The following is a 24,234-nucleotide window of genomic DNA, read 5'->3' on the forward strand; positions in this document are numbered from 1 at the left end:
CCCGTGACGCTCGTTTTCCTAATGCAGGCAAACGCCACATTCCCAGTGTTCGTGCAAAAAGAAATCATTCTACTCCTCCCCTCGCTTAAACTTTCCCACAGGCCTTGTCAAACAACCCCTGGAGCCGGCCTGCAGGTTTTCAATGCGCGCCTTTCACCTTGCGGGGCGCGGCGGGGAGCGGCGAGCGGGGGGAGGGTCTCGTGGGGGCGGGGCGGGGCGTGCCGGGGCGGGGCGGGGCGTGCCGGGGCGGGGCGGGGCGCGCCGGGGCGGGGCGTAGTACGGACTGGGCCTGGCCTGGGGCCTGGGGCCGCGAAGCCTGGGCCTGTCAGGCGGTTCCGTCCGGGTCTCGGCCACCGTCGAGTTCCGTCCCGGCCCTGCTCACAGCAGCGCCCTCGGAGCGCCCAGCACCTGCGGCCGGCCAGGCAGCGCGATCCTGCGGCGTCTGGCCATCCCGAATGCTATGGCCGCCGTCGCCGTCTTGCGGGCCTTCGGGGCAAGGGGGCCCATGTGTCTCCGGCGCGGCCCCTGGGCCCAGCTCCCCGCCCGCTTCTGCAGCCGGGACCCGGCCGGGGCGGGGCGGCGGGAGTCGGAGCCGCGGCCCACCAGCGCGCGGCAGCTGGACGGCATAAGGTCAGCCCCGGGCCGCGCGGGCTCCTCGCGTTGGGGCCGAGTCGGGGTCAGGGCGCCGCCATTGACCCGGGGAGGACCCGGGGAACCGGAGCCCCGTTTACGCCCCTGGGGAGGGAACTCCCCGTGTCCCGGACCCGGGCCTGGCAGCGAGACGCGCAGGTGGGATTGTAGGGCCGTCGGTGGGACTGCCCGGGGCTCCAAAGCCCTCAGGGCAGCCTGCGGGGTCACTGGGCCTCCAGTCGCTGGGCCTGCGGAGAGGCCTGGAGAGGAGGGCTCTGGGCCCCAGACCCTGCTCTAGGGGAAGTGTGGGCTTGGTCGAGCTGCTCCTTGGCCCTCACACAGAGGCGCGGGGCTGGGGGCCAGAACAGTAAATAGGACAAAGTACACAGCTTCCTGAGCGCTGCCCTTGTGGCTACGGGCCCAAAACTCTTAAAAATGTGCTTGTACGCCAACTGGAATCTGGGCGATGGAGTCATGAAGGTGGAGGGCCCTACCCCCTCCAGGCCTGAGCCGGGTGCTTGCCTGGCCGGGGCAAGGGTGCAAAGGGAGGCCTGCGTACCATGTTTCAGCATGTTTCAGTTCTAAATCAAGCTATTAAATAAAACGTCTTCTCCTACCCTGAGATGTTTACCTTCCGAAGAAGACCTAGAAGGCCGCGTGTGAACTGATAATCCTCAGATGACCAGGTGGTTCCCCGCAGGGGTAGAGAGCCAGCCCCTGGCTTCAGCGTTTTCCTTTTCTCCTCACCCTCCTCTCATCCTTTCCTACCTTTGCACCCGTCCTTTCTGCTGCTCTGCAAGAGGCTGGGTGCACAGATCTGCAGACACCGTTCCAGCCCTCATGCCCTACAGACAGCTGCTCTTGGCCACCTTTGGGCTTGGGGTGCCCACAGCAGGGGCAGGGAATTCCAGGGTCTCAGTAATGGCCCCAGGGTTTGGAAAGGGGATGGTTCCCTTCCCTGTGGACCCCTTGCTCATCAACTACAGGAGCACAGGCCAGAGCAGGGCCCAGGCCAGGGCCTTTCTTGCCCATTGCTAAGTTTCTGCTTCTGTAAATCTGGTCACATCCGGTTGGAAGCCTGACTTCTGGGCATGGCGGCCAGATGACAAAAAGGAGGCCAGTCGAGTTCTCCAGAATTAAATATGAATCAGCAAAGGTGGTGACTGAAACACTCTCATATGAATGCTAGGGTTTGTTTAGTAGGAAAGGAAACTTCTTAACCAAGCATTAAAGCAGCATTATGTTGGGCACTAAGCAGGTGAACTTGAGCAAGAACTTGAGCGACCCACCACTCTTCAAGTGTCCCTTTTCCATGCTCCTCCTCCCAGCAGCACTGCTGTCATGGACCTAGGGCCAGCTCTGTGCTGGGCTCCCTGCATCCATGATCCCTAATTCTTAACAGTGGCCTGCAAAATGGATAATTTTATGCCCACTTTACTGTGAGGAAGCAAGTTCAGAGAGGTGACAGCCTGTTCAGGGCCACACGGCCAGTAGGTCTCACCAGGGTTCAGAGAGGTCCCTCTGCCTCAAAGTGGTTTCTACTCTGTTTCTACTCACCACTTGGTTTGAAAAGAGATGGCAAAAAAACGGGATGTGATGTCATTCCACTGCATTTGGTGGAATTGGCTGTATGCTATTTTTTGTCATTAGGTCAACAGATATTGAGTGTCTTCTCTGTGTGAGAACATGACAGTCCCTCACTTCAGGGACCTTCTCGTGGTTTACAGTAATGATCTTCAGACAGCTCATGGGGGCATTTATAGGGACCATCTCTTACCTTGACACTTATCACGTGCTCTGGTGGTGACCTCATTCTTAAAGAGGTTTTCTCTTCGGATAGGTGATATTGGTGGAGCTCTCGGTGCAAGGCATTGCATGTTTTGAACCAAGATGGCCACTGGGAGGGTTCAGTGAAGAGATTTTTTTAGGAGGTATTATTAACAGGCTTTGATGCCAGTTGAATCAGGAAGGGCTAGAAAACTAGAATGACTTTTTCTCTCATTCAGGCAACTGAGTGGCACTGCTCAGATAAGAAAGAGAGGAGAGGGGCAGGTTTGAGAATGGGGGAATGCCCAAAGACACCTAGATGGAGAAGGCCAGTAGACATCGGGATGAACGCGTGCACCTGGAGGTGCAGAGGCAGCTGTTGACATCAAAGTCATCGGTGAAGTTGCCTGGGCAGAGTGTGGAGGACAGAATTCAGGATGGCTGGCATTCAGGGGTTAACAGAGGGCTAGTAGCCCGCGAAAGAAGTCAAGAAGGACCAACCAGAGAAGTACAAAACAACCAGGAGAGAAGAAATCTGTCTCCAGAAGGAGGGAGTGATCGAGATGGCCAGTGGATTTGGATCTGGAAATTAGGAGATGGTTGGTGAGAAGAGCTTGGGTGGGGCGGGAGGAGCTGAGCCTGGTTCCTCTGGGTTGGAGAGTGGACTCTGCAGTTTAGAACACTCACAGTGTGGGAGCCAAACAGCTAACAGGACGCATGAACAGATTCCGCAGCGCACGATGGCCTCGGGGGCTGGAATCTTTTTATACAATTTTGCCTGAGACCTTAGCATTAAGATTAAGCATATTGTCACTGATGGGATGGCAGCTTTTTATATTTGCTACAAGAAGCACCCTCAATATTTGATGGAGAGGTTTATAAGCAGTTCTCCCACCACCCCCACCAAATATTAAGTTTTGAAGTCTATCAGCAAATCAGTGCAAGTAATTTTTGTACTTAGGAGAGAACAATGTTTATAAGAAACAACAAGATGAATAGCACAGCCACCTGAAGACTGCAGCAACCTTGAAATGGTATTCCAAAGAAAGTGGTTATTCTTATTGAAATCAATTCAGTCATCAAACTTGTTTTCCGGAAAACCATGACACAGAATACTATTTTTGGAGGATCCAGGTTGGCTGTACCGCGGAAGGAATATCAGATTCAAAAAAGATTGAGGAAGGTAGGAAACCTGTAGGTGAAAACTGATAGGAAACATATAAAATATATAATAACAATCTGGTGTTTGGCTCTTTGCCCATTTCTTGTAACAGCCAAAAATAAGACATTTCTGTGTATAAGCAGCAAGATGACAATACAGGTTATTTTATTCAGCATGTGGGATGCCTCAAAAGAGCGAACAGGCCCTTTGGACGCCAGCTTTTTGTGAGAGGATATGTCCAGAAGAGCCCTCTTGCTGTGTGGCTTGTATTTTTTCCTTCACGTATCAGCCCACTTGCAGACAGCATGAATTGTTTTGTAAACTTACAGGATGCCACTGTAAGAAAAGACGGGCCTAGGTGCAGTAGCTCACGTCTGTAATCCCAGCACTTTGGGAGGCTGAGGCGGGTGTATCACCTGTGGTCAAGAATTTGAGACCAGCCTGGCCAACATGGTGAAACCTCAGCTCTACTAAAAATACAAAAATTAGCTGGGTGTGGTGGCACACACCTGCAATCCCAACTACTTGGGAGCCTGAGGCAAGAGAATCACTTGAACCCGGGAGGCAGAGGTTGCAGTGAGCTGAGATCATGCCAATGCACTCCAGCCTGGGCAACAAGAGTGAAACTCCATCTCAAAAAAAAAAAAAAAAAAAAAAGATGGAGTGGGTACAGAAAAATAGAATGAATGAATAAGGCCGAGAATTCTATAGCACAACAGGGTGACTATAGTCAATAATAATTTAATTGTACGTTTGAAACTAACTAAAAGAGTATCATTGGATTGTTGATTTATCCTTTGTCATCCACAAAGGATAAATGCTTGAAGGGATGGATACCCCATCTTCCATCATGTGATTATTGTGCATTGCTTGCCTGTGTCAAAACATCCCATATACCCCATAAATATATATACACCTACTATATGTACCCACAAAAATTAAATATAAAAAATTGGGTCGGGCATGGTGGCTCATGCCTATAATCCCAACACTTTGGGAGGCTGAGGCAAGCGGATCACCTGAGATCAGGAGTTCAAGACCAACCTAGCCAACATGGTGAAACCCCGTCTCTACTAAAAATATGAAATTAGCCAAGTGTGGTGGCGGGCGCCTGTAGTCCCAGCTACTCGGGAGGCTGAAGCAGGAGAATCGCTTGAACCCGGGAGGTGGAGGTTGCAGTGAGCCGAGATCTGGGGAGTTATTTTCATTCTGGGCTCGTTTTCTAACTTTTTTCTAAGGAACAATGGAAAGAAAGCAGTGGAAGGTAGCCACTGTTTGTCAGATTTCTCCAGCGCCTGCTGTCTTGCTAAGCTTGCAGCCTCTCTGGGTGGTGTTGATTTTGGAACCGCTGTGCGTTGCCCTCTTCGTGGAGGTGGCAGTCATGTTTCTGACAGCAAACATGGAGAAAAAGAGAAACAAATCAAGGGAAGAAGGAGGAAACCCAGCCTGCATTTCAGGTCTCCTTTTTCTTGTTTTGACTTGGCTGTAACTCCAGAGAGTTGACAGACCCTCTAAATTGGCACTAAGCCCCAGCAGTTCTCCTTTCTTGTCTTTTAAAAAGAGCCCCTAAATTAGACAGGAATCGCAGGGGTCCTCACTTGTTTTGACTGGTGTGTGACCCTGTGATTGTAAAATGTTCTTCACAGGAACATCGTCTTGAGCAATCCCAAGAAGAGGAACGCGTTGTCACTTGCAATGCTGAAGTCTCTCCAAAGTGACATTCTTCATGACGCTGACAGCAACGATCTGAAAGTCATTATCATCTCGGGTATGCATCTGATATCTGCCCTTCGTGTTCTGCAGTGCCCAGAAGAGCTTTCTGAGTCTTTAGTTAACTGGGGCATCCCTTTATTTAACTGGAGAATTGTTTTGAAGCTCCTTTACAAGAACATTAATTATGGAAAACACCTGTGTAGTTGGTGGTTTGGTCCTCACACTATTAACTGCAGAATTTATAACAAAGGTAACCGTTCAGTGAAACTATGTCTTTTCCTTTTTGTTAGATACTAAAACATTTCTGTACTTGGCTATACTGGTCTTTGCCTCAAAATCAGAGAACTGATTTCTTCATGGACCTTATAAAATGGGTTTAACCACTAATCCTTTGGGGCATTTGATTGGTCTGACTTTTCTTTTCTTACCAAGCTTTCGAACTGATATCTGCAGTGCCTTTAATGGTGCTGGAAAAGATGCCATATTCTGCTAATTTGTTTGCTTGCTCCAAAAGGAATTTTTACAGAATTATTTTTTCTTGTGATGATGGGACTGGTATAAATAATAGTAATATTAGCATTTTAAAGCATGCACAAAAAAATGTGATGATGATGCTTTGTGATGCTATGTTTGTTTGGCAAATCAAGCATCAGTGTTTCTGGAGGCAGAAACTCAGAATGTTACCATCTTATCCATGGTTAATCAAAAGTGTTCAACTGTTTTATATGGTGAAGAGAAAAGAAATTAGAACTAGTACAGTCCAGCAGCCATGTGGGATGTTACCTGGATACAGCAAAGGCAGTTAACGTCTTCTTTTTTTTTTTTTTTTTTATTTGATACATAGTCTGGCCCTGTTGCCCAGGCTGGAATGCAGTGGCATGATTATAGCTCATTGCAGCCTCAAACTTCTGGGCTCAAGTGATCTCCCGCCTCAGTCTCCTGAGTAGCTGGGACTATAGGTGTGTGCCACTACACTCAGATAATTTTTTATTTTTTGTGGAGATGGTGTCTTGCTATGTTGCCCAGGCTGGTCTCGAACTCCTAGCCTCAAGCAACATTGCCACCACTGTGCCTGGCTAATTTTTAAGGTTTTATTTTGCAGAGACAGGGTCTCACTATAGCTTCTTAACTACATAATTACCTCACTTACAAAAAGACAATAATATTGCCTATCAATCAAGATAACTACAACAGCCAGGCATGGTTGCTCATGTCTGTAATCCCAGTACTTTGGGAGGCCAAGGTGGGCAGATCACTTGAGGCCAAGAGTTCGAGACCAGCCTGGCCAATGTGGCAAAACCCCATCTCTACTAAAAATACAAAAATTAGCTGGGCATGGGGGCAGACACCTGTAATCCCAGCTACTTAGGAGGCTAAGGCACAAGAATTGCTTGAACCCGGGAGGTAGAGGTTGCAGTGAGCCGAAATCATGCCACTGCACTCCAGCCTGGGCAACAGAGCAAGACTCTGTCTCAAACAACAACAACAGCAACAAAAGGGAAGTATGAGAAAATGTTATCAGCTCATCAGTAGGATGACACTTTCTTGTTGATGACAGCAGTGATAGCAGCCACATCTTATGATCCCTCTTCTGTAAAATGAAGACCAGAAGGCTTCCGAGGTCTCTTCCTACCCTCACCTTCCCAGTTCAGCCATGACAGCTGGCCACTACTCGTAGATGAAATGACATGGACACTGCCTTCGGCATGGGGGATTTTGATGAGCTTGTGTGACTCAATACACTCAGGCCAGAGCGAGTCCCCAAATAAAGGCTCTGTATAAAATACCTTCGCCTTGGTAACTGAATCTTCTCCTTATGTAATTGTGTATTTCTATCATTTTCCATGAAGAAATTTTAGGACACGGAGGCACCTAAAAAATGCCTCGCCTTGCATTTTTCATCACAAAATTCTGGCTGGAACTTTTCAAGCAAACTGGAATTATTCTTCTCAAAATTAGGCCATTAACTTGCTCTAAGTGAAAGTTTGCTGAAGTTATTCAGTAGACAAGGAAGGGAACTAACTGCCCAACTCTGGGTGTTTACATCTTTTTGTTTTCTTTTCTCAATTGGAAACATTTGCAGCTGAGGGGCCTGTGTTTTCTTCTGGGCATGACTTAAAGGAGCTGACAGAGGAGCAAGGCCGTGATTACCATGCCGAAGTATTTCAGACCTGTTCCAAGGTAAGCCAGGACGACAGTCAACAGTGCAAACCTGCAAATGATCATTACGTTAAATGTTGAGTTCGCCTTCGACCTTACAGATAAGATTTTATCCATGAGACCCAAACACCCAGAGCAACTGGAAACTGTTTGGTCATCAGATCCTTTATCTAAGCAATTATTTGGTTTAGACCTTTTTTTTTTTTTTTTTTTTTTTTGAGACAGAGTCTCCCTCTGTCGCCCAGGCTGGAGTGCAATGGTGCAATCTTGGCTCGCTGCAACCTCTGCCTCCCAGGTTCAAGCGATTCTCCTGCCTCAGCCTCTTGAGTAGCTGGGATTACAGGCATGCACCACCACATCTGGCTAATTTTTGTATTTTTAGTAGAGACGGGGTTTCACCATGTTGGCCAGGCTGGTCTCAAACTCCTGACCTCAGGTGATCTTCCTGCCTCGACCTTCCAAAGTGCTGGGATTACAGGCATGAGCCACCATGCACAGCCTAGTTTAGACTTTTAAGAAGCGACCATAATTTGCTATTGATTTTGTTTTATACCAAAGAAAGTAGAATATAGGATGGTACTCATAGTTGCCATGTCTAGCATTGTGGGAGTATGTCTTGGTATAGAAGTTTGGAGTAAGAAGGAAAAGGTGAAAATGTGTGTCTTTAGGGAAGAAGAATCTAAGATTATAATAATTTAAAAAAATTTTAAACTAAAACAACTCTATTAAATGGGAAAGAACATTAATAAATGGAATAACAATAATGGTTTTTAAAATTATTTTTGAATGCTTCTTTCAACCAGCCTTTATAATCACCACCTCCAAGTAGGAAAATTAACCTCTTTGTTGTTGCTTCTTTTCTGCCTCTTTCACCATATTAAGGAGGAAAAATACCGACAGCCACAGAGGAAGAAGAGGCACAAAAGTTTTGGATGATTTATAAAGGCATGAAATCAACCCCTTGGGTAATGAAAAATTGAGTAGAGAATCCAGCTTTAAGTAATACATTGTTCATCTAATGACCATTTATTGAGCACCTATTATAATACCTGCGAGGCATTGAGGGAAACATAAGAAAAAATTGTTTTCTGCCAAACTGAAACTGAAAATCTATTTGGGAAACAACACATATAAAATGGTTTCATAACCTGCCTCTAAGATAGTTTAACCCAATTTTTTATTCATTCATCAGCTTATTCATTTATGTATTTGGTCATTAATGATTTCACAGATGTTTAATGATACAAGACAGAAGTGAGCAACAGGGATGTGAATGGGAAGATGATTAAGACATCCCCATTTGTTTTCCTTTCCCTTCCAGAAACCCATAAAGAGATCAGGTTATATTTTTCTCACTCCATGGAAGGATAAACAGGAAAAGCAATTTACTCAGAGCTTCATGGGGAAGTGGGAGCAAGTTAGAGCCGAGACCTGGGTCTTTCGTTTCCTACATTAATGATGTTTATGTAACATTCCACTCTTGGGTTTGCCAAACCTTGGTGCTTTAAAAGTTTTTTTCTACCAACACCCAGTATGTTTGGCTAAAGTTGAAAAGCATCAAAGAGAACCAGTAAAGCCCTTTTATCCTCCCTAAGGGTCTGCTTTTATCACTCTGCTCTGGTAACTTCGTGAACTGGGATCTAAACAGCATAGCCATGGGCCACAGGGGAGCAGGCCTTCTTCAGAGGATAAAGCCCAGATTTCTTAGAAGCCCCTAACCATTGGAGGCCTCTGACTCCCTGAAAAAGACTCAGTGCATAAACAGGGCCTACCCCAAAGTAGTCAAATAGGACTGAAAGTGTATTGATACCTTTAAACCATTTCTAAGAAAATAACATTGTCTTGGATAAATATGAGTGCCATGAACTTGTGCAAGATTTCCATTTCCAAGTGAAATCAACAGCAGGTTGGAACAGAATGAGCTAGATATTTCATTGTTCAGTTCATGCATGAGAAAATTTGATTTTAGAAAGGAGGATAGAGGTATCTGAATTAGCTAAGCATCTAAAAACTATACCAATTGGTTACAGACGACAAGTACTGCATGATAGTTAATTATATACAAACCAGGAGTAGGGCAAATTAAAAATGAGTAGAATGAGAATGAGAAGAACTTGACTCTGGAAGAGTGAAAATGACCTGCCATGGCGCTCAGGTTAGAGACTTCTTCCTTGTCTCTCTACTTATATCCTGTTGAAGTTTGGAGACGGAAACTCTAGTTCAGGAGAAGATTCTGCACTTAGCTCTCATACCCCGTCAATCAAATGACAATGGGACAAGATTTCTTGCTTTGGGGAAATAACATGAAACCCTTAGCGATGCTGTTAAAGGAGGTTAGGGCAGAGTTCTATTTATGTCACATTTTGGAGTCAGCAGACCCAAAACAGTACCTAATTCAGGAAGGTCAAATAGGTATAATCAGTTCTTGACTATCAAGTGTTTGATTATTCTAGCTTGTTGATTATTTAAATTCCCTTTGTCTTTTTTGAACTTCTCTCTAACTTTATATTTTAAATAGTCTTTTTCTTTTTCTTGAGACAGGGTCTCGCTCTGTCGCCCAGGCTGGATTACAGTGGCATGATCTCGGCTCACTGCAACCTCTGCCTCCCGGGTTCAAGCAATTCTCCTGCCTCAGCCTCCTGAGTAGCTGGGACTACAGGTGTGCACCACCACGCCCGGTTAATTTTTTTTTTTTTTTTTTTTTTTTTTTTTTTTTAGTAGAAATGGGGTTGCACCATGTTGGCCAGGCTGGTCTCAAACTCCTGACCTCAAATGATCTGCCCACCTTGACCTCCCAAAGTGCTGGGATTACAGGTGTGAGCCACAGCACCCGGCCTAAAATAGTCTTAATCATGAAAGTAATGAGTACTTGTAAACAGTTTTGAAAGTCTAGAACAGTAAAAGATTACCGATGTCATACCATAATCATACCACCCAGAGAGAACTGTGATTAATATTTTGCTGTATTTCCTTTTAGATCATTTTTCCATGTGAACCTGTTTTTCTAAATAATCATATATAGATGAGATTACAGTATAGAATTACATAATATGATTATAGCATTGATTGCTTACTGTATGCCAGATAATATTTTAAGTACTTTAGATATGTTAATTTATATAACTGTCATGTTCTATAAGGTTGTGTGCTATTATCATGTCCATTTTACAGATGTGAAAATTGAGGGGTTAAATGACTTGTCCAGGATTAGGCAGAGTAAGTGACAGACTGGGCGTCAAACCCTGGCAGCCTGGTTTCAGACCACTGCATAAGCTCCAGACTGCCATGCTGGTGTTTCTCTTGGAAATTTTCATTTCAGTGAGAATACAGCATCCTAGTCGATGTAGTTTAGTTTCCATTGCCATTTATTTATTTTGTATATTTATATTATTTATAGTTTGTTACTATTATAAAATAATGATTTGGTGAGCATCTTTGGCATAGAGCGTTTTACCTATTTCACATTATTTCTTAGAAGTAGAATTCCTAGATCAAAGGTGAATGTATGCATTTTTAGGCCGGTCACAGTGGCTCACATCTGTAATCCCAGCGCTTTGGGAGGCCGAGGTGAGTGGATCACTTGAGGTCAGGAGTTTGAGACCAACCTGGCCAACATGGTGAAACTCTGTCTCTACTAAAAATACAAAAAAGTTAGCCGGGTATGGTGGTGCACACTTGTAATCCCAGGTACTCGGGAGGCTGAGGCAGGAGAGTCACTTGAACCCGGGAGGCGGAGGTTGCAGTGAGCCAAGATTGTGCCACCACACTCCAGCTTGGGTGACAGAGCAAGTCTGTTTCAAAAAAAAAAATTAATAATTATATGCTTTTTTAATGTTGAATATATACATATTACCTATTTTTCTGCCAAGTTTTATGAAATCCTAGCCATTCACAGATGATGGACAGGACAGGTAGACTGTTCAACTCTAATCCCAGTCAACTGGCTTTTCATTAGTAACTTCAGTTCCTTGGGTGGTGCAACAACACTCAGAACGAAAACAAAATATTTTCTTTCTTTGCAGCAAGACTTTAGAAGTTCTTGGGATTTCTTCCCATTGTTACTCATTCCAGTTCACTGGTAATGAGTGCTCTCACTAGCCCATCCCCAGTCTCGCCTTACAGTGCATGAACCCCCTAAATCCGTGAACAGTGTTGTGTACAGGTGTTTACTTATCTGTGCATTCTTCTTCTTTTTATTTTTGTTTTTATTTTTATTTGAGACAGAGTCTCACTGTGTCACCCAGGCTAGAGTGCAATGGTGCAATCTCAGCTCACCGCAACCTCCACTTCCCAAGTTCAAGCAATTCTCCTGCCTCAGCCTCCCAAGTAGGCTGGGATTACAGGCACGCGCCACCACACCCAGCTAATTTTTGTACTTTTTTTTTAGTAGAGACAGGGTTTCATGATTTTGACCAGGCTGGTCTCAAACTCTTGACCTCAGATGATCCACCCACCTGTGTTCTTCTGAGGAGGATGTATTTCCTCATTTATCCTAGGGAAGAGAAATGTCATTAGCGTTTATCAGGTTCTCAAAAGGAGACCTCCCCCCAAAAAAGTCAAAAAGCACTACTATAGGATATGATACCATAGCCTTAAATATATAATTGGTTATTTTAGAAGAAAGCTAATGAATATCAAATGTTTATGGATACAAAAGATAAGCTTCTTAGACAAAATCTTCAAATCAATGAAGGTCATTTGTCTTTGAATACCTGCCTTGGGGAAAGTAACCCAAATTTCATTCCCATCCTCTCTCCCTGCCAAGGTTCAAAGAGCAGCACTTTAGAAATTGAAGTTACCATAGCAACACACTCTGTGGCATGAAAACATAAGCTGCAAAAATAAGTTAAAGTTCTGGAAATGTATTGGTTGCAGGGGTCACATTAGCATATTTTTGTCTCTCCTCTCTGTGCCAATGGCTCTATTTTAGGAATTTTGTTTACTTTGATGACAGCGGAGTCCCCCCACCCCCATTTTAATAGAATTGGGAGCATCTTCATGGTGGTAATTGGAGAAGTAATTATTAAGAAAACTGCCTTCAAGGCCCTTTTCCACCTCAATTTTTCAAGGAAGCACCAAATACCAGCTTCAGACCTTTAACCCAAGAGCTTCACACAAGCACAGTGAGGACAGAACTGTCTGTGAAGGGTTTGATTTGTTCCCCAGACAGAAAAATCCACACTCTTCTTCAGCACATTTGCCAGGAAGGCAGGCGGGGGTCTGTCACTACTCAAGAGCTGAGCTTGGGGCCACCCCCTGCGGCAGCCCCCACCAAGCTTAGTGTCCTTGTTGTACAATAGGGCTCTGTCCCCATGGGGCTCTCAGAAAGACCAAATTACACTGCCTGGTTCAGAGTAGATATTTAATAGGAGTTAGTGCTTTCTGTGCCTTTTTTCACCCTTCTTCCATAGAATCGGATAAACTCACGCTTATGAAAAGTGCTCTGGAAACAGGAAAGTCATATAAAATGATAGACGTTGGCTGGGCGTGGTGGCTCATGCCTGTAATCTGAGCACTTTGGGAGGCCAAGGTGGGTGGATCATTTGAGGTCAGGAATTCCAGGCCAGCCTGGCCAACATGGTAAAACCCCATCTTTACTAAAAATACCAAAAAAAAATTAGCTGGGCGTGGTAGCCCGTGCCTGTAGTCCCAGCTACTCAGGAGGCTGAGGCAGGAGGATCGCTTGAACCCGGGAGGAAGAGGTTGCAGTGAGCCAGGATCTTGCCACTGCACTCCATCCTGGGCAACAGAGTGAGACTCTGTCAAAAAAAAAAAAAAAAAAAAAAAAAGCAATAGGCATTAATGTCGTGCCTCCCTCTGGGTGGAAATGAAGTAGGTGTGTTTGTCCCGCAGGTCATGATGCACATCCGGAACCACCCCGTCCCCGTCATTGCCATGGTCAATGGCCTGGCCACGGCTGCCGGCTGTCAACTGGTTGCCAGCTGCGACATTGCCGTGGCGAGCGACAAGTCCTCTTTTGCCACTCCTGGGGTGAACGTCGGGCTCTTCTGTTCTACCCCTGGGGTTGCCTTGGCAAGAGCAGTGCCTAGAAAGGTAATTTAACTCCCCCCACCCACCTCTGCCTCCCAGCCTTCTCCAGAGTTCCTCCTCCAGTGCATGCGATGATTCAAGATCTGCTTGTTAAAAGTGCCTTTCATATCAGGACGTTCTGCCCAGAGTGCCTCTGGCTAGATGGGCCAGGATGTTCCCTCTAATGGCAGGGAGGGAAGAGCCGACCGCCTGCCTGTTCCTCTGTAGCTTCTGACGCCAGGCGTCAATTTGTGAAATCACTGCATTTCCATCATGCGTACCCTCAGTACCACTGGGTAGGTTTGCCGATTAGTTTTGTTTGTCTTCCTAATGGCCCATATTTTGTAATCTTATTTGAAATGCAATTGAGACTCAGTTTTGTTGCACTGAATGGTTGCCCATGAGATAGAATAGCGTGCTGACATAATGCCAGTATCAAGAGCCTAGGATAGTAGTGTCGCTGGCTCACTCTTCATCAACAGTCTGTCTTGTTCCAGAACGGATTTAGAATAGGTGATTTTTGGAGTGTGTTGGGTTTACAACGGTTGCATTTCAGGAACATGAATCTCCTGTGCGTGGTATCTTGAATCTGCCCAAGAAGGAGCCGTGTTGCAAAGTGGTTTTGTTAACTACAGTGAAGTCTGTTTCCGCCACAAAGCTTTCTTCCTTCCTATAACATCGTAAAATAATATTTCCTAAACTTCCCTCAAGTGTAAACCAACAGTGTTCTTGTTGCGGAAAAAGTGCATCCTTGTTCTTAATTGGAAATCTATAAAAAAGGGGGCAGAATCTTAGACCACACCAAGTAAAGAAGCTAAATTGCTTTCTAATGTATATGATCTGCTTTAGCATCAGCTGTGAAAATCAGCAATTGCTCACATGCCTAAGACGCAAAAGAAATAAGATCCAAGGGAAATCCAGTAGTAGGACCAAGAAGTTTAGGGAAGTATTCCTTTCTTTTGCAGTGCCCCTTTGTTAGTTTTTGCAGAAATGTGTGTTTGTGGGGAAATTCTGAAGACAGATACCTGCGAACACACACACTTAGGACAGTGGGCTGGAAGTGGGCTTCACACTACAGTAGGTGACGGCTGGCTAAAGTGTCTTCAGACTAAGAGGATGTTTTCGATTCTGTCAAGATAGACACTTACCTTAAACTCATTCAGTAATTTTTTTTTTTTTTTTGAAACAGAGTCTCGCTCTGTCACCCAGGCTGGAGTACAGTGGCGCTATCTCAGCTCACTGCAGTGTTCAAGGGATTCTCCTGCCTCAGCCTCCATAGTAACTGGGATTACAGGCACGTGCCACCATACCCGGCTAATTTTGTATTTTTCGTAGAGATGGGGTTTCACCCTGTTGGCCAGGCTGGCCTCAAACTCCTGACCTCAAGTAGTCCGTCCCCCTCGGCCTCCCAAAATGCTGGGATTACAGGCATGAGCTGCCGCACCTGGCCCATTCAGTAAATATTTCTTAAGACTCTACTTTGTGTATAACAAATTGATTGTCAGAGCTTATTCATAAACTATCTTATAATGGTGCAAATCAACTCACAAGGCCTTTGTCTAATAAAAGACAACTGTGCTGACAGCTGCTTGTCCTCTTCAACACCTGATGTGCTGGAAGGTTCCACAGTAAAGCACTTGAAACCTTGAAGTCAGCCCTACTGTCTGGATAAGAACCCATTCTCTCTTAAACTTTTGAAATCAAGGCTTATTAAATTTGATTCCTAGAAACTTAACGCTAGACCATATTTATCAAATTTTAAATTGATAAAATTTAAAGTTTTTGAGAAGAAAAAGGGGAAAATATGACAAAAACAGGCCTTAAGTTCCAAGGAAGCCCAGTCTTCAGAAACCCCATTTCATAATCACCCAGTTGGATGAACCAAAGTAGCTTTTACCTCCCAAGGACAGAGCTTCTCAGAAAATGGGGCAAAAAATCTCCGGACAGCCCTACTCAGGTTCCTGGTCTCTGTTCTCATGTTCTGACCCCCAGAAGGCCTCTAAATCACTCGACTGGAGACTCGCCAGTTTTTTCTAATCAGCTGCCTGAAAGCAGTTCAGAGTTCTGTCAACAAGTCCTTGCACGCTGGGCTTATTAATGCTGGGCCACTCAGAGCCATGACTCAGGAACATGGCTTGGGGTCAACACTGAAAAGCAGAAATCACAGTACTGATAAAGGGAATTTTGTAGGAAGAAACAGGCTTTTGGAACTTAAGGCCTTTGTTAGGTTTCTGGATTTGCAGATCTAATTGTGTGGGCCTGCTTTAGGAGGAAAAGCTGGGATTCATAACAATCTAATAAACCTGACCCAAACCACCTGCCCGTTGTCTTTGCTGATTGTGCGCATGTGAACCCATCCACGGACATCCATGCACAGGCCCACCGAGTATTTTGGGGGGTGGGTGCGTGTCCCTCATACACCCACAGGGAAGCTAGCAGGTACTTTGCAAACTGGCCTGGGCAGGAAGTTGGGCCTGTCTCACACTGGATAAGACAACATGTATGGGTCACTAGTGCCCTCTCCTGGCCGCCGCAGGGACCTGCTTGGCTGTGCTGGAGACTGGGGCAGAAACCATGCAATCAAGCCTGTCTGTTCAAATCAGACCAAGCCTGGACATGAATAATATTCCCCATTTGTAAAGAGCTTCTCTCCTTGGGCATGATCTAAATAATGCATCTTTCTGGCACCCCATAAAACACCCTGCCTGGCGCAGCTGCTCCGTTCCCAGGCAGAGCTGGCCTTGCTCAGACCCTGAGCCAGTGCCTCAAGCAGCCGGTCTCACTGGAGAGCACGTGGGAAATGAGAAGCCCTTCCTCCCAGAACAGTCATTTTCCTGAGGCAGGCAGACTCTGATTTCCTAATCAGCTAATGAGAACAGAGTGGGGTTTCCAAGCTGGAAAGATGGTTAAAGCCCGCTGCTCAAACTGGTGCAGATGTTAGAGAGCCTGGGAGAAAGGTTGGGTCTCCAGCCTGCCCCAGACAGGCTGCGTTTTAGCAGTGATTTGTGTGGCCGGAGGTTGGGAGTGCAGTTTTAGAGGACGCACAGTTCCACACCCAGTTTGCAAGAGGGTCTGGGAGTTTCAGGGCCTCGTGTCCTGTGTCCGGCCAGTGAGATGGGACCCATGACCCTCACTCCAGTGTGCTTCCCTCAGAGCCTGGCCATGTGGCAGCCCCAGGGACAGACCCTGCTGGTGCCACAGTGCCAGTGCGAATGCATGTGTGTGTGTGCACAAGTATCCCATGGGTTCTGTTCAGGCCTGACTCTTTCCGTAGTGCTCCTTCTGCAGCTCCTCACCCTGCTGCTGGTGATCCCTGGGAGACAGATGCTATGTGCTGTGGTCTCAATGCTGTGTCCTCCCCAAATTCCTGTGTTGAATCCTCACTCCCAAGGTGATGGTGTTGGAAAGTGGGGCCTTTGGGGGTGATGAGATCATGAGTATGGAGCCCTTGTGAATGAGATCAGTGACTTTATGAAAACAGCCCCAGGCTGGGCGTGGTGTCTCATGCCTGTAATCCCAGCACCGTGGGAGGCCGAGGCGGGTGGATCACCTGAGATCAGGAGTTCGAGATCAACCTGGCCAACATGGCGAAACCTCGTCTCTACTAAAAATACAAAAATTAGCTGATTATGGTGGTGCATGCCTGTAATCCCAGCTACTCGGGAGGCTGAGGCAGGAGAATCACTTGAACCCTGGAGGCGGAGGTTGCAGTGAGCCGAGGTCGTGCCATTGCTCTCCAGCCTGGGCAACAACAGCAAAACTCCATCTCTTAAAAAAAAAAAAAAAAAAAAAAACACACGCAGTCCCAGAGAGCTGCCTTACTCCCTTTTTCTCCATGTGAGGACACAGCTAGAAGGCCCCGTTTACAAACCAGGAAGCAGGTCCTCACCAGTCGCTGAGTACCGGCACCCTCACCTTGAACTCTCCAGCCTCCGGAACTGTGAGATATAAATGTCTATTGTTTATAAGCCACCAGGCTGTGGTGCTGTGTTCCAGCAGGCTGAATGGACTAAGACACCACACCCATGCAAAGGGGCATGACGTGGGGAGAGTCCCTTGTGGGCTGTGGCACACGGTTCTTGCCACTTGGGTGGCCTATGAGATCCAGAAGACCCCTCTGCTTTAAATAATCACCCCCGTTCCAAGGCTGGGGTAACCATTTAAAAGCCAGCATTAGAGATCATGGACCATCTGCAGTTGGCCTAGTTGTGTTAAAAAATAGGTGTTGCATTCACTGGGTGCCTACTGAGTGCCCAGGACTGTTATTATACGAGCCTTGCACCTGCTATCTCTAATCCTTGCAATACTGCAGGAGGCGCTCATTTTTGTTTTCCAGATGAAACAAACTCCAAGGTGTTAGTTGAAGGTCTTGTGGTTAGTAAGTGGCAGAGCTGGGGTTGGAACTCAGGTACATCTGGCTCAGCCAGGTCCCTTGAGCTCAAACCAGGTCCCTGAGCTTTTCTTCTGCAAGCAAAATCTTCATAGTGACCTCCCTGATTTATGTCTGGCTCAGATGGACAATTTTTCCCCCAGCCTTTCCATTGTACTTGATGTGACAGTGTGCCCTGCTGTCATTAGTTAGTGGCTTCTTCACTGTGTCCCTTGGTGATGGTCATTTGTACTCAAGCGTGCTGGCTGCGGAAGTGAGAGGTGAGAAATGGCTTGCTCAGAGGTCCCAGGAGGACCAGTGCCCAGCAGGCTTGGGACCAGGCCCCGCCTGTGAAGCTTGGACTCCAAAGGACTCAACCCCAAAACATCTGGGGCATTTGGAATTCCGTGCAGTTCTGCAGCTACATACTGCCGGCCCAGGCTGCAAGCCCCCCACCTGGGATGAATACTTGCCCATCTGCTGAGCCGGCCAGGAAGGAACACTTACTACTTTGGATTTACTCTTTCCTCCTTCCAGCTCTGACTCCATTCTTAACGACTCTGAGAGTCATCTAGGACTTGATCATTGCAAGTGACAAAGGGATCGATAAGGTTGACTTGGGTGGCTTTCGTTATTTTTTCTTGTTGCATCAGTTTTTCAGGCTTGGCCACTTCCTGACATTTGGTCCCTCTGAGTTCCCCAAGAGCCGCCTGTGTCAGTGGAGGGTAAGTGGCTGGGAGGAGCTGTGACACGGTCTCCACCTTGGCTTCTGATCCCAGCTGACACGCAGTTCAGGGGCAGAGATGGAGCAGAGCACTGTCCTGGCCCCGTGCTGTGACCTGCTAGGTGTCTTCAGCAGGGTCCTATTTCACAGCTGTTCACAACAGGATCCGCTTTTTAGCTCCTGGTTCAACCAGGGCTTCAGACACGCTTTGGCATGAAGTGCTCTTCCTGGTCAACTAAAAATGGTCTGCCCTGGAACCCCCATAGCTGTCACGTTCCTGCTCCCTCCAACGTAAAATCGGTACAGTTCCAAAACAGAGGTGGTGATTTAGTCCATGCCTTTAACTTTACAGAGGAGAAAAGGAGGCCCTGCATCACCCGTCCCTGGCTGCCAGCCCAGTGCGTGTGGGCTCCATCTCCACCCACGGTGGCAGGAGGGGCCTTGGGCCAGGCTTCTGGTCTCTCTATCCAAGTTCAATTCTGGGGGATCCAATCTACTCCTGTGGCTTAAAAACCTTCTAGATCCGTGGTTCTAAACTGGGAGCAGTATTGGCCCAGGGATATGTGGCGATACCTGGAGACATTCTTGATTGTCACAGCTTGGTGGGGGGTAGGTACTACTGATAACTAGAGAGTGGAGGTCAAGGATGCTGCAGAACGTCCTGCAATGCACAGGACAGCCCCCACCCTCCCTGCAAAAGTTATCCAAACGTCAGTATCACCAGGGTTGAAAAACCCCACTCTACATGCTGATGCCTCCCCTGTGTGTGTCTCCGGCTAGTCCAGCTATCACCAGGCAACAGGCCACCCACAGTATAGTAGCTCAAGACAACAGAATTTGCAATTTGGACAGGGCTTAGCGAGGAAGGCTTCTCTCTGCTCCAGAAGGTTGGCAGCCTCAGCTGGGGATTCATCTGAAGGCTGCTTGCTCACGTGTCTGGCTGTGAATGCTACCTCTCAGCTGGGCCCCCGCAAGGGTGGTTGGTGGCACACTGCACCCGGCCTCTCCGTGTGGCTTGGGCTTCCTCACAGCATGGAGGCCAGGTCCCAAGAGCAAGAGCCAGAGCCAGCTGCAAGCTGTATCACCTCCTTGCCCTTGTCTCAAAGGAACCAACCTGCCACTTGTGCTGTACTCTATTTTCCTGCCTGCCTGCCTGTCTTCCTCCCTCTCTCCTTCCTTCCCTCATAAATATTTGATAGGTTGCTTGCTATGTGCAGGACAGTCTTCCAGTGCTGGAGATACAGAAATCAACAGAAGACTTTAAAAAATGGCCAGGCATGGTGGCTCACGCCTGTAATCCTAGCACTTTAAGAGGCCAAGGCCGTGGGGTCACTTGTGCCCAGGAGTTCAAGACCAGCCTGCGTAATATAGTGAGACCCCATCTTGGAAAAAAAAAAAAAATCCTGTCCTACTGGAGTTTACGTGCTACAAAGGACATACACTATAAACAAACGTGAAATATATAGGGTGTTAAATGGAGAGAAGTGCAAAAGATTTAAAATGTAGCCAGACGGGGGTCGCATCAGGGTTTGTTTTACACTTGGAGCAGGGCGGCCATGGAAGACCTCAGTGATAGGGGATGCAGGACCAGAGGCCTGCAATGAGGGCGTGTGCCAGGACGACACCCAGGGAAAAGTCACCCCAGGCAGAGGGACCAGCGAGTCCGAGGACCCTGAGGTGATGGTGCATGGGCGTATTTGAGGAACATCAGGGATGCCACCAGGATTGTGAGAGCCTGAGTGAGGGGTGGGGAAGGGAAGGGCCCCTGCCTGTGTGTCCTTGTGCACCTGGGGACCCCTCTTTTCCATTTTAAGTTTGACTTTAGAGGAGCCAGGCTTGGTAGCGTGCGACAGAATTGGTTGGTGCAGCATGCAGTGGTTGTGAAGCAGAGGACACGGTGGGGAGGGAGGGAGCTGGGCTCCCCCGCTCTTCACCAGCCCTGGAACCTCAGGGGAGGGTAGTAGGAGGGGAGAGGGCATCCTTTCCTTGCCACATCTTACCGATTGGTGAGTTAAAACCATGCTGGGCTCTACGTCTGGTCCCCGAAGACAATGTCTGTAAATCCTTGCCTCTCCGGGAGGCTGGGTCTGCTCTTTCCAGTCAGGCCAAGGTGACAGCCCCGTGACTGCTTATTGTGGGAGGTGGCCCCAGTGGGTTCTGAGAGGTACTGGAACCCCCACTCCCCGCCACCCCACCCCCATACTGCAGTGTCTGTGGGGCATCCCATCTGATGTGGCTGCCGTCCTGTGCTTGGCCCTCAAAAGAGGTAGACGAAATCCCCAGCCGTGGCAGGGCTCAGTGACCAGATCTTTGCAGGAGCAAGAGAACACGGGACAGCCACTGCTCCCCTGGGCCTGGTGTGGTTTCTTCGCTCTTGGAAAGATCCGCTCTCCTCCCGGGCAGGAGTTAGGGCACTGAAGACGTCAGGGCTGGCGGATGACGTGGTATTTGAGGAAGCAGGTCATTGAGCAGAGGCGGGACTCAGGTGGCGGGGGCGGGTCACAGGAGAGCACCTCAGTGACCTCCCGTGTCTCCCCGTAGGTGGCCTTGGAGATGCTCTTTACTGGCGAGCCCATTTCTGCCCAGGAGGCCCTGCTCCACGGGCTGCTTAGCAAGGTGGTGCCAGAGGCAGAGCTGCAGGAGGAGACCATGCGGATCGCTAGGAAGATCGCCTCACTGAGCCGTCCGGTGGTATCCCTGGGCAAAGCCACCTTCTACAAGCAGCTGCCCCAGGACCTGGGGACGGCTTACTACCTCACCTCCCAGGCCATGGTGGACAACCTGGCCCTGCGGGACGGGCAGGAGGGCATCACGGCCTTCCTCCAGAAGAGAAAACCTGTCTGGTCACACGAGCTAGCGTGAGTGGAGGCAGAGGAGTGAGGCCCACGGGCAGCGCCCAGGAGCCCACCTTCCCCTCTGGCCCAGCCACCACTGCCTCTCAGCTTCAACAGGTGACAGGCTGCTTTCATGACTTGATATTGGTGTCACAGCATTTGGCCTACATTAAAAGCCACAATTTCATGGGGAAAGGACAAAATGGAGAGTGACTGAGGTGCTGACCTCAGTGCAAGGCTGGTGAACCCCGCAGCGGGCCAGCTATGGTGGGAAGCCTGGCATTTGGGGTGCTCCTTGCAACGTCTTAAGCAAGCGACCCCCCTGACATAGCAAAAGGTGGCAACCCATGGAGGCAGAAAGAAGGACGCCAGCCTGACCCTTATCTGAAACGTCCTAAGCAGAGTTAATCCTGGCTGCTCAGGAGAGGCGACACATTTCAAATCTCCACGAGATATTCTCCACACAGAAAATCTTCTTGATTCTATAGAGACTTAATCATGCCTATGGCTTTGAATAATCTTATGTGATTTAAATAAATTAAATCTTTATAGAGACTGGTATGTTTTATCTCCCCAGCTACACTGCAAGCTGTCTAAGAAAAGAAAAAAAAATCAATTAACTGTTTTTGTATGCTCACGCTGATGGCATAGAGTAGGTGCCTCCTATTTCTATAACAAATGCCCTTGTCATCCACGTTTTTGTGAAACCCGGACTCCAGGCTCAACCTGAGGATGAAAACGCTGGGGAGAGGAGGTGGGATGCACACATCCTACGCATTAAGAGCACCTCCTCCCGGCTGGGCGCTGGCTCCCGCCTATAATCCCAGCACTCTGGGAGGCCAAGGCAGGTGGATTACCTGAGGTCAGGAGTTCAAGACCAGCCTGACCAACATGGTGAAACCCGTCCCTACTAAAAATACAAAAATTAGCCAGGTGCAGTGGCGTGTGCCTGTAATCCCAGCTACTTGGGAGGCTGAGGCAGGAGAATCGCTTGAACTCAGAGGCGGAGGTTGCAGTGAGCCGAGATGGTGCCACTGCACTCTAGCTCTGGGGCGATAGAGCAAGACTCCGCCTCAATAAAAAAAAAAAAAAAAAGGAACACCTCCTCCAGACACACTTCCAAATGATGCTCGGCTTCCAGGAGAGATCACAGACCAGAACCAGGTGCAGTGCATGAGTTTCCCACCTGAGCAAGGGTTTGACTGGGGACCTAAGTCTATGACCTGCTGGCTTCAGGTCAAACGTGGCCCAAGAAATGTCCCAAATCTCTTGTCCTCAAGATTGCCGTAAGGCTGATTGTTTAAAACCAGTTTATTTCACCTGTGAGTAGAACGTGGCCTTTCATGGGATGAGTACCACACTGGGGATGAAGAGCTGTAAGGCTCTAGCCTGTGGTTATTCAAATGGCCGGGGCAAGGGTCTCGTGGTATGGGTGTCCCTGAGTTGTTTTCACAGGTTTCTGTTGAGAAAGACAATTTGTTTCTTTCCTTGATTTTAGAAAACATAGAGTGTGCTCTTGAAAAAAAGGAGTTTGTTACAACTCCTTACGCACAGAAAATTATGAGAGCTGCCACTTCCTGGACAAACACTGTGTGCTGAGCACCCTCTGTACATTCTAATTTCATCCTCATGCCAGCCCAGTGGTGTAGGTACCGCAGCGACCTCCAGCTCATGCGTGAGTAGGTGAGGCCAGCTTTGTCCAAGGTCAAACAGCTGAGATTGTAGAGTGAGGATTGCAGACACCATCTGCCTGATAAAGCCACAGATAATTGTCCCCCTGGCCACACTGCCCCGAAGGGGGCCACTGGGCTGCTGTGAGGTTAACCTGGGGTCAGCAAGCCTGAAGAAATGGCCGTCCTACCCTGTGACAGTTTCCCAAGACAAAGGAATGGCCCCAGCATTGAACCCCTTGCTACCGAACACTGCCAGTGTGCAAGGGAAGGGACACCAGCTTTGCTTATCCACAGAGCACCAGTGGAGTTTTTACTGCCAAGCTCATAAACACCGGGCTGAAGTTTCTAGATGAGGGCGTGATGCACTGGCTGTCGTGGGCAGCTCAAGAATCCTGCAGGTCCGTGGGACCACCTGCTGTCTCTTCCCCTTCAGGGGACCTGCTGTGGAAGTCACCACCTTGTGGTTGCCAGCCCACACCATGTAGGGGAGAGTGTGATGTCAACTCTCAGGGCCTTGGAGAAAGTAACAAACCCTTCTCAAACACTTGACAAAAGAAAATCAAAAGTTGACTTTCCCATTTCCTTATGAGCGCTATGCCCTCAAACCATGGCCTCCAGTCTGGCTTCCCGGCCCCAAGCTGATGCACACTCAGGGGCTAGCTATATATTTTAATGGCCGCCTGTGCAGAAAGTAATCCAGAAAGAAAATCTGCTCCCCACCCTGCAATGTCATGTAATTTATCCCCAGGCAGATATCAATTCTGGGTTTATTTGTATCTCTGCTTCCTTCCCCCGGGATAGTGAATACAAATTTTCTGATAACCACACATGATAATTGCTTTCGGAAAGCCTGGAAGGTTTATCTTTCCCTCTGCGCTGTTTACTTCTTGGTGTAGCTGAGCTGAGCTCTGCCCAGTAGGTCATACTCCATCAGGTTCAGGGGCCATGCAGTAACATGGGTATCCGTTTCTGTCCGCCCTGGCTGAGAGATCCTTGGAGAGCTGGCTTGACCCTGGAAAACAAAAACAAATGAAGTGAATGAGAGAACACCAGCTCCCTGACTGATTCTACACCAGTGACTTTAGGTCTGTTACAATGCAAAAGCACATGGTGATTTAGGCTGAAACTGTGCCAGGCAGCCCTAGGAAGTATGTCGTCGTTGTCTTTTTTTT

At 47.9% G+C, this 24,234-nt stretch overlaps 1 protein-coding gene across 1 annotated transcript; it reads left to right on the forward strand.

Annotated features, from left to right (window-relative positions):
• The first annotated feature begins 253 nt into the window (after window positions 1-253).
• ECHDC3 (enoyl-CoA hydratase domain containing 3) lies at window positions 254-21,944 on the forward strand. The gene is made up of 5 exons (XM_507654.6): window positions 254-630; window positions 5,206-5,327; window positions 7,356-7,453; window positions 13,286-13,486; window positions 21,097-21,944. The coding sequence occupies exons 1-5, from the start codon at window positions 461-463 to the stop codon at window positions 21,415-21,417; spliced, it is 912 nt and encodes a 303-aa protein (XP_507654.3). The 5' UTR covers window positions 254-460; the 3' UTR covers window positions 21,418-21,944.
• The last annotated feature ends 2,290 nt before the right edge of the window (window positions 21,945-24,234 follow it).

This window comes from Pan troglodytes, chromosome 8 (genome assembly GCF_028858775.2).
Source record: "Pan troglodytes isolate AG18354 chromosome 8, NHGRI_mPanTro3-v2.0_pri, whole genome shotgun sequence".
Taxonomy (NCBI): Eukaryota; Metazoa; Chordata; class Mammalia; order Primates; family Hominidae; genus Pan; species Pan troglodytes.

Coding starts and splice junctions, on each gene's coding strand:
- ECHDC3 (XM_507654.6), top strand. CDS start 461: ATGGCCGCCGTCGCCGTCTTGCGGGCCTTCGGGGCAAGGGGGCCCATG. Junction 631..5,205: donor CGGCAGCTGGACGGCATAAG/GTCAGCCCCGGG, acceptor TGTTCTTCACAG/GAACATCGTCTTGAGCAATC. Junction 5,328..7,355: donor GAAAGTCATTATCATCTCGG/GTATGCATCTGA, acceptor AAACATTTGCAG/CTGAGGGGCCTGTGTTTTCT.